At 55.8% G+C, this 10,000-nt stretch overlaps 1 protein-coding gene across 5 annotated transcripts in view; it reads right to left on the reverse strand.

Annotated features, from left to right (window-relative positions):
- Positions 1-1,702: 1,702 nt before the first annotated feature.
- The window catches only part of LOC140453997 (sorting nexin-27-like), a 12,304-nt gene continuing 4,006 nt past the window's right edge, over positions 1,703-10,000 (reverse strand). For all 5 annotated transcript variants that reach the window (XM_072548913.1, XM_072548911.1, XM_072548915.1 and 2 more), the window contains 2 exons: positions 6,080-6,142; positions 1,703-5,209 (listed from right to left, as the gene is read on the reverse strand). In XM_072548913.1, coding sequence (XP_072405014.1) covers positions 4,040-5,050 — 1,011 coding nt within the window. In that variant the 5' untranslated portion in view covers positions 5,051-5,209; positions 6,080-6,142 and the 3' untranslated portion in view covers positions 1,703-4,039. The remainder of the gene's footprint in view (positions 5,210-6,079; positions 6,143-10,000) is intronic.

Raw genomic sequence — 10,000 nt, forward strand, 5'->3', positions numbered from 1 at the left:
AGGTTGTTCAGGGAGAGGTGGCGCCGCGGGGGAGTGGAGTGCATTATTTCCCCCCCCTCCAACTCTATTTTGATTTAATCCCTACCCTCCCCTTCACTGTTTTGATCACACAGCATCGCCCGTTGATGTGAAGGGCACCACTTGTCACTGGCCACTCGGGTGGTCCCTTCCTTCCTGGTGGTGGGAATTGAATAAAGATTTGTACTAAATAAAAAAAAAATTAATAAATCACGCGACACCGGGTTATAGCCCAGCAGCTTTATTCAGAATTACTAGCCTTCGGAAGCTCCTTTCTCAGGTAGCGCCGAAAACTAGGACTTCCGAATAAATCTGTCGGATCGGAACTTGGGCGTTCACCTCCGTATTCCCCCGCAGGAGCTGCGATCGATGCCCACCTTCAAACTGTGAGCTTTCAAAGCTGCCACTGCTGCCTGGGGTTGAAGGAGAGTGCCAGGGGCTGGAGTTGCGGCACTGCCAACAGGAGTTGGCGTGGGGTTTTTTTTTTCTCCCCAGTTCACCCGATTGCGTTGACGGAACGTGGGTGGCAGGGGAATGACCGGTCAGTTTAATTGAGGGTGCGTCACCTGGGTGGGGGGGGGGCGTTTGGAAATGCATCTCAGGGTCTGGGGTCTCTGGGGTATCCCCCTCCCCCCTTGCTGGTGCGTGCCCTCCACCTTCCTACCGGCTCCTGCAATCCCCATCAAATCCCAGACCGCTGCGCTCTCTGGGGCCGGGAGGGGAGAGGGGGGGTGGGGGGTGGGGAGGAAGAGACTGACAGAGACACAGAAAGAGAGAGAGACACAGAGGAAGAGACAGAGAGACAGACACAGAAAGAGAGAGAGAGAGACAGAGGAAGAGACAGAGAGACAGACACAGAAAGAGAGAGAGAGACAGAGGAAGAGACAGAGAGACAGACACAGAAAGAGAGAGAGAGACAGAGGAAGAGACAGAGAGACAGACACAGAGAGACAGACACAGAAAGAGAGAGAGACACAGACACAGAAAGAGAGAGAGAGAGAGAGAGAGAGAGGGAGAGACAGACAGAGGAAGAGACAGAGAGACAGAGACAAAGAGAGAGAGAGAGAGACACAGAGAGACAGACACAGAAAGAGAGAGAGACACAGAGGAAGAGACAGAGAGACAGACACAGAAAGAGAGAGAGAGGGAGAGACAGAGGAAGAGACAGAGACAGACACAAAGAGAGAGAGAGAGACACACAGAGAGACAGACACAGAAAGAGAGAGAGAGAGAGAGAGAGAGGGAGAGACACACAGACAGACACAAAGAGAGAGAAAGAGAGATATCGATATGTATGTTGATAGATAAATAGAGAGAGAGATATGTATAGAGAGTTATATATAGAGATATACATATGTATAGACATATATAGAGACAGAGATACACATACATAATATAGAGATATATATAGAGAGAGACACAGACAGAGAGAGAGATATAGATATGTATGTAGATAGATAAATAGAGAGAGAGATGTATAGAGATATATATAGAGATAGATATATACATATACAATATAGAAATATATATATTATATATAGAGAGAGAGGGGGCCGCGGTGGTAACAGAAGAGTTTGAGGTGTTGAAGGTGACACAGGGGATACGTGAAATCCTTTCTCACTCACTCTCGAGACTCCAGCGCTGACAGCATGTACACATGCCCACACACATGTCCCCCCCCACACAACATTTACAAAATCTTTATTCTATATTGTACATACCCAAACATTCATTTGTAGTGCTTGCTAAGTAGTGACAAAGGTAACGCTCTGGTTTCACGTATTTGATAAAGACAGCAGCTGGGAAGGTAGTGTTTGGCTGCTCCCCCCCACCGCCCCACAGCCGAGGGGCAGGGGGGGAGGGGAATTGGAACCTTTGATAGGATGACTATCGCCCTCGGGAGGGGAGGGGGTGGCGTGGGTCGGCGGCTCCCTGCCAGGATAATTGCAGTTTTCTGCAGGATTCACAGTGCCCCAAGCTGAGGAACGCCCTGCTGGGGATCCTGGGCACACCTCAGGTCCTTCAGTGACTGCTCTGGGGTTTCCAAGTGGACACATTGATCGACTGTGTGAGAGAGAGAGTGTGTGTGTGTGTGTGTGTGTGTGTGTGAGAGAGAGAATGAGTGAGTGAGTGTGAGTGAGTGAGTGAGTGAGTGTGAGAGAGTGTGTGTGTGTGTGTGTGTGTGAGAGTGTGTGTGTGTGAGTGTGAGAGTGTGTGTGTGTGTGTGAGAGAGAGAGAGAGAGTGTGTGAGAGTGTGAGTGTGAGAGTGTGTGTGAGAGTGTGTGTGAGTGTGAGAGTGTGTGTGTGTGTGTGTGTGTGTGTGTGTGTGTGTGTGTGAGAGTGTGTGTGTGTGAGTGTGAGAGTGTGTGTGTGAGAGAGTGTGTGTGTGTGTGTGTGTGTGTGGTGGGGCGGAATTAAGGACAGAAGGAGCACATGTGGATACACCACTGCGCACATACCTGCACAGCAGCACACACATACAAACACTTTCGCATGCACACATACACACGCATAAACATGTGCATACACAGGCACGTGCGCACATATACACACGCACAAATACACGCACACACATGTGCAAACATACACGTGCACATATGTGCACGCACACATGCACTCACGTAGACAGGCACATATACACACGTGTGTACGTGCATATATGTGCGCACACACCCATGTGCACATACATATTTGCCCCTGTACTCATATATACATGAACATGCGTGCACACAGGTAGGCATGTGCACATGCATATATGAACATACACACGGGCACATGTACATGTATGCACAGTCACATGTGTATAAACATGTCACATACATTCAGACGTGCACAAATATACACACACACACACACACACACGCAGGGACATGCACCTGTGCATATACACACACACTTCCACACGCACACTTACGTAGACCCTTACATACATATACACCCCCACCCAAGTGTACAATGCCCAGACCGTGGGCAGCAGGGTCGGGGCACAGTAACGATGGGGGGGGTTTAGGAATCCAGAGGGGGGGCCCCACCTCCCATGCCCTCGCCATTGGCAAACTGAGAGCGGGAAGCCGGCCTCACGGAGACCGAGACACACGCGCGCGTAAACCAAGAGCTGCAGGCAAAGGGTTGCCATGGGACACCTGTGGTTATCCCATCCCACGTCCTGTGGCACACACCCTTCCCCACGGCCCTTCACAGAAGGGGGTAGCAGAGACCTTGGGGCCACGGCGTGGGCTGTACGCACCAGGAACACCGTGCCCTTCGACGCCTGGTGGATGGGAGCCTCTCTCCCTGGATGCTGTCAGCCTCCCTGGCGGGTGAGGTTGCTTCGGAGAGGGGGGGTGGGGGGCTGATGCTCGCACTATCGCCCCAGTCCTCGGGCAGTCGGCCAGGCTCCGCGACAGGACTTTGCGTCCCCATCAGTTCACTGATGCAAGAGCGCCCCCCCGCCCCCCCCATCGCCAAGGCGACAGCGACATGCACCGATTCCCTTCCGGGGGTGTGGTTGGAGGAGGGGAATCGCTCCTCGAGTTCGGGCATTCTTGCCATCACGTCCTGATGGAACACCTCGACGCAGGGTGTCAGTTTTCACCTGTGAAGCCAGGTTAGAGGTCGTTACCGGCCAATCACTGCCACCCAACGCTGGCCAAGATGGCAGCGTATGGAGGCATGAGCTCCCTCACTGCGGAGGGGGGGAGGAGATGGAGAAGGGTCCGGGGGGGGCCGGGGGGAAGAGAGAAAGAGAGAGGGAAGGGTACAAATCGAAGCGTTCCAACTCGAGAAGGGTTGGTGGGGGGACTATGTTCCAATCGTAGGAGACGCCATTTTCTGTCAGTGGCCAACAGAGGGACATGGCGGGTTGGGGAATTTTGGGGGTGGGGGGGGTGGGGGGTGTGAATTCAGAGGGAGGGAAGGAGCGCAGGTTTGGTCCGACGTATCTGGGAATGGGAGGGAGCAGATTCGACCGGAGTTTCCCAAAAGGGGGAAGGGGAGGGAATTGGCAAAATAGTCCAGGGGCTTAAGGCTTGGGGATTGGAGGAGGGGGTGGGGCCGGGAAAGAGAAAGATCCATTGCAGGATTCTTTCAAATGGACAGCACAGAGAACAATGGGCCAAATGGCCCAAACCTTTCTAGGACTGGTTTCGAGGTGGGGGCTCTGGTAATTGGACGCCGCCACCGCCCCCCCCCCCCACCCCCCCACCAGATCTAGTAGGGGAGCTCCGACAGTGGTTTGGGTGAGGCTGAGGTGTTGGGGAGCGAGTCGGGCAAGAAGGTCAAGAAGGCGGAGGTGTGGGGTACTTCCACCATGTTGATCGATCCCCCCCTGCCCAGGGGTCCGGGGGCAAGCGAGAGACAGAGAGAGAGAAAGAGAAAGCGAGAGGGAGTGGGCGCGAGAGGGAGAGGGCGCGAGAGGGAGTGGGCGCGAGAGGGAGAGGGCGCGAGAGGGAGAGGGCGCGAGAGGGAGAGGGCGCGAGAGGGAGAGGGCGCGAGAGGGAGAGGGCGCGGGAGGGAGAGGGCGCGGGAGGGAGAGGGCGCGGGAGGGAGAGGGCGCGGGAGGGAGAGGGCGCGGGAGGGAGAGGGCGCGGGAGGGAGAGGGCGCGGGAGGGAGAGGGCGCGGGAGGGAGCGAGAGCGAGAGGGAGAGGGCGCGAGAGGGAGAGGGCGCGAGGGGGAGAGGGCGCGAGAGGGAGAGGGCGCGAGAGGGAGAGGGCGCGAGAGGGAGAGGGCGCGAGAGGGAGAGGGCGCGAGAGGGAGAGGGCGCGAGAGGGAGAGGGCGCGAGAGGGAGAGGGCGCGAGAGGGAGAGGGCGCGAGAGGGAGAGGGCGCGAGAGGGAGAGGGCGCGAGAGGGAGAGGGCGCGGGAAGTGAGCGAGAGGGAGAGGGCGCAAGAGGGAGAGGGGGAATTTGGGACAAGGGTCAGAGGTCAAAGCAGACAGGGGCTCTGCTAAGGCACCGCCCCAGAGATTGGGAGGTTTGAAGGTGTCAGAGAGTAACACTGCAGCCCTTCCCCCACAGCCAAAAATGGAGTTCATGGTTTCCGAGTCCTTGCCCCACTTCCTCAGATGCTGTAGTGTGATCCGCACAGGGAATCAGCGGTGTTGGGGTGGGCCGAAGGTGGTTATGCACTAGATCCTTCCGGAAGGCTAAGAGCTGACTGATCTCCTCTGTGATCGCAGGATCTGGAATATATTCTGCGGAGAGAACAAAGGGTGGGGGGGGGGGGGGGGGGGGGGGGGGGGGGGGGGGGGGGGGGGGGGGGGGGGGGGGGGGGGGGGGGGGGGGGGGGGGGGGGGGGGGGGGGGGGGGGGGGGGGGGGGGGGGGGGGGGGGGGGGGGGGGGAAACAGATACAGAAAAGATGTGAAAGCAAGTCCTGGGGCTGCACCGAAAATGACAGAGCCAGTTTCTTCCCTCTCCCACCCCCCCCACCCTCGCCACCACTTGAAACTACTGTATGGGCTTGTACCAGCAGAGGGAGTCCACTTCCGGCCTCCACACACACTTGTACCAGCAAAGGGAGTCTACTTCAGACCTCAACACACGCTCGCGCCGCGCGCGCACGCACACGCACACACACACACACACACACACAGTACCAGCAGAGGGAGTCTACTTCAGACCTCAACACACACACACACACACACACACACACTTGTACCAGCAGAGGGAGTCCACTATGAAGAGGTCATAAGGGATCCATTGTGAACAGCCCGCATCGTTTCAAGTCTCAGTACCTTCGTCCCCCATCCCAGAAACCTTCACTGCAGGTCCACTAGACCTTTCTATAACTCCAAGACTCTAGTTAGACCACACTAGGAAATCAGGAGAGGGAGGGTGGATGGGAGGCGGGGGTGGGGGCTGGTGGTGAGGCCCCGAAGCGGTACCACCTGATGGCCAGTTGGGGAATTACCGGCAAATAGCCCCTGTCCGGGGAGTTTGCAGGACCTCTGGGTCCGGCACCGTCCGCAGGGGGTCAGGAAGGTTTCACACCCCGCCAACCCTAACTGTGGGTGGGATGGGGAGGCTGAGGGAAGGGGCTGTGGGGAACGGTGCAGGGAATTACCTTGCTGCACATGTTGTCATCGCTGCAGTTCTTGTTGTCCGTGTCGGGGACGTCATCTTCAACCTATGCAGAGAGATTAAACATGGGCTTAAGCGGTGTCGAACACAGAGACAAGGAAAGTACATGTTCTGCAAACAATGGCCTGAATCCATCAATCGTGTTAAAGCCAAATTGTGTTGGAGAAACGGGTATGACAGCAGAACTGACGGCACATCACAAATTTTCACAGAATACCAACAGTGTGGCCCTTCGGCCCAATGAACCCACACCAACTGGCCAAAGAGTGACTCACCCAGTCCCATTCCCCATTATTCTACATTTACCCCTGACTACTGCACCCGAACCTGCACATCCCTGGGCACTATGGGACAATTTAGCATGGCCAATCCACCCTAACCTGCACATCCCTGGGCACTATGGGACAATTTAGCATGGCCAATCCACCCTAACCTGCACATCCCTGGGCACTATGGGACAATTTAGCATGGCCAACCCACCCTAACTCGCACATCCCTGGGCACTATGGGACAATTTAGCATGGCCAATCCACCCTAACCTGCACATCCCTGGGCACTATGGGACAATTTAGCATGGCCAATCCACCCTAACCTGTACATCCCTGGGGCACTATGGGACAATTTAGCATGGCCAATCCACCCTAACCTGCACATCCCTGGGCACTACGGGACAATTTAGCATGGCCAATCCATCCTAACCTGCACATCCCTGGGCACTATGGGACAATTTAGCATGGCCAATCCACCCTAACCTACACACCCCTGGGGCACTATGGGACAAGTTAGCATGGCCAATCCACCCTAACCTGCACATCCCTGGGCACTATGGGACAATTTGCCATGGCCAATCCACCCTAACCTGCACATCCCTGGGCACTATGGGACAATTTGCCATGGCCAACCCACCCTAACCTGCACATCCCTGGCCACTATGGGACAATTTGCCATGGCCAATCCACCCTAACCTGCACATCCCTGGGCACTATGGGACAATTTAGCATGACCAATCCACCCTAACCTGCACATCCCTGGGCACTGTGGGACAGTTTAGCATGGCCAATCCACCCTAACCTGCACATCCCTGGGCACTATGGGACAATTTAGCATGGCCAATCCACCCTAACCTGCACATCCCTGGGCACTACGGGACAATTTAGCATGGCCAATCCACCCTAACCTGCACATCCCTGGGCACTACGCGACAATTTAGCATGGCCAATCCACCCTAACCTGTACATCCCTGGGCACTACGCGACAATTTAGCATGGCCAACCCACCCTAACCTGCACATCCCTGGGCACTATGGGACAATTTAGCACGGCCAATCCACCCTAACCTGCACATCCCTGGGCACTACGCGACAATTTAGCATGGCCAATCCACCCTAACCTGCACATCCCTGGGCACTATGGGACAATTTAGCATGGCCAATCCACCCTAACCTGCACATCCCTGGGCACTATGGGACAATTTAGCATGGCCAATCCACCCTAACCTGCACATCCCTGGGCACTGTGGGACAGTTTAGCATGGCCAATCCACCCTAACCTGCACATCCCTGGGCACTATGGGACAATTTAGCATGGCCAATCCACCCTAACCTGCACATCCCTGGGCACTACGGGACAATTTAGCATGGCCAATCCACCCTAACCTGCACATCCCTGGGCACTACGCGACAATTTAGCATGGCCAATCCACCCTAACCTGTACATCCCTGGGCACTACGCGACAATTTAGCATGGCCAACCCACCCTAACCTGCACATCCCTGAGCACTATGGGACAATTTAGCATGGCCAATCCACCCTAACCTGCACATCCCTGGGCACTACGCGACAATTTAGCATGGCCAATCCACCCTAACCTGCACTTCCCTGGGGCACTACGGGACAATTTAGCATGGCCAATCCACCCTAACCTGCACATCCCTGGGGCACTACGGGACAATTTAGCATGGCCAATCCACCCTAACCTGCACTTCCCTGGGGCACTACGGGACAATTTAGCATGGCCAATCCACCCTAACCTGCACATCCCTGGGCACTACGCGACAATTTAGCATGGCCAATCCACCCTAACCTGCACATCCCTGGGCACTACGCGACAATTTAGCATGGCCAATCCACCCTAACCTGCACATCCCTGGGCACTATGGGACAATTTAGCATGGCCAATCCACCCTAACCTGCACATCCCTGGGCACTACGGGACAATTTAGCATGGCCAATCCACCCTAACCTGCACTTCCCTGGGGCACTACGGGACAATTTAGCATGGCCAATCCACCCTAACCTGCACATCCCTGGGCACTATGGGACAATTTAGCACGGCCAATCCACCCTAACCTGCACATCCCTGGGCACTACGCGACAATTTAGCATGGCCAATCCACCCTAACCTGCACATCCCTGGGCACTATGGGACAATTTAGCATGGCCAATTCACCCTAACCTGCACATCCCTGGGCACTATGGGACAATTTAGCATGGCCAATCCACCCTAACCTGCACATCCCTGGGCACTATGGGACAGTTTAGCATGGCCAATCCACCCTAACCTGTACATCCCTGGGCACTATGGGACAGTTTAGCATGGCCAATCCACCCTAACCTGCACATCCCTGGGCACTATGGGACAGTTTAGCATGGCCAATCCACCCTAACCTGCACATCCCTGGGCACTATGGGACAATTTAGCACGGCCAATCCACCCTAACCTGCACATCCCTGGGCACTATGGGACAATTTAGCACGGCCAATCCACCCTAACCTGCACATCCCTGGGCACTACGCGACAATTTAGCACGGCCAATCCACCCTAACCTGCACATCCCTGGGCACTACGCGACAATTTAGCATGGCCAATCCACCCTAACCTGCACATCCCTGGGCACTATGGGACAATTTAGCATGGCCAATTCACCCTAACCTGCACATCCCTGGGCACTATGGGACAATTTAGCATGGCCAATCCACCCTAACCTGCACATCCCTGGGCACTATGGGACAGTTTAGCATGGCCAATCCACCCTAACCTGTACATCCCTGGGCACTATGGGACAATTTAGCATGGCCAACCCACCCTAACCTGCACATCCCTGGGCACTATGGGACAATTTAGCATGGCCAATCCACCCTAACCTGCACATCCCTGGGCACTATGGGACAGTTTAGCATGGCCAACCCACCCTAACGGGGCGGGGGCGGTGGAGAATGCGCAAACTCCACACAGACTGTCGCCCGAGGCTGGAATCGAACCCGGGTCCCTGGTGCCTGGAGTCAGCGGCACGAACCGGGCCCAGCCTCCGGCCGACTTGATCCACCTCGCCACGAGGGAGCGGCAGACACGCACAGCAAGATCCCACCGACCCTCCGTGTTTCTTGGGGTGTGACCGACCCTCAGTGGCCCACTGAAGGGGGAGCGGGTGTGTGCACCGGCACTGACCTGGCCAGTACAAGGTAACACTGCCTCTCCTATCAGAAACACACTGCTTTGAGCCGCTCCTGACCTCAGGAACGATGCTCGGAGCGGGGTGCGGTTGGCAAACAGAGGGAGGCCGGCCGTGACACCTCTCCCTGCCTGAATGGTATCAGGAGAGTCATAGAGTTACAGCCACGTACAGAGGAACCCTGATTACCGGGCATTTGATTAGCCGAATTTCGGATTATCGGGCATTCGACTATCCGAACAAATACTCCCTGCCCGTGTCGTTCGGATATTTGAAGTTCCTCTGGATAGCACGGAAACCGGCCCTTCAGCCTAATCGCGTCCCATTTGCCAGCACTTGGCCCATCTCCCTCCAAACCCTTCCTATTCATGTCCCCATCCAGATGCCTTTTAAATACTGTCATTGTACCAGCCTCCACCACTCCCTCTGGCAGCTCATTCCATACACGTACCAC

Source organism: Chiloscyllium punctatum, chromosome 28 (genome assembly GCF_047496795.1).
Source record: "Chiloscyllium punctatum isolate Juve2018m chromosome 28, sChiPun1.3, whole genome shotgun sequence".
NCBI classification, from domain to species: domain Eukaryota; kingdom Metazoa; phylum Chordata; class Chondrichthyes; order Orectolobiformes; family Hemiscylliidae; genus Chiloscyllium; species Chiloscyllium punctatum.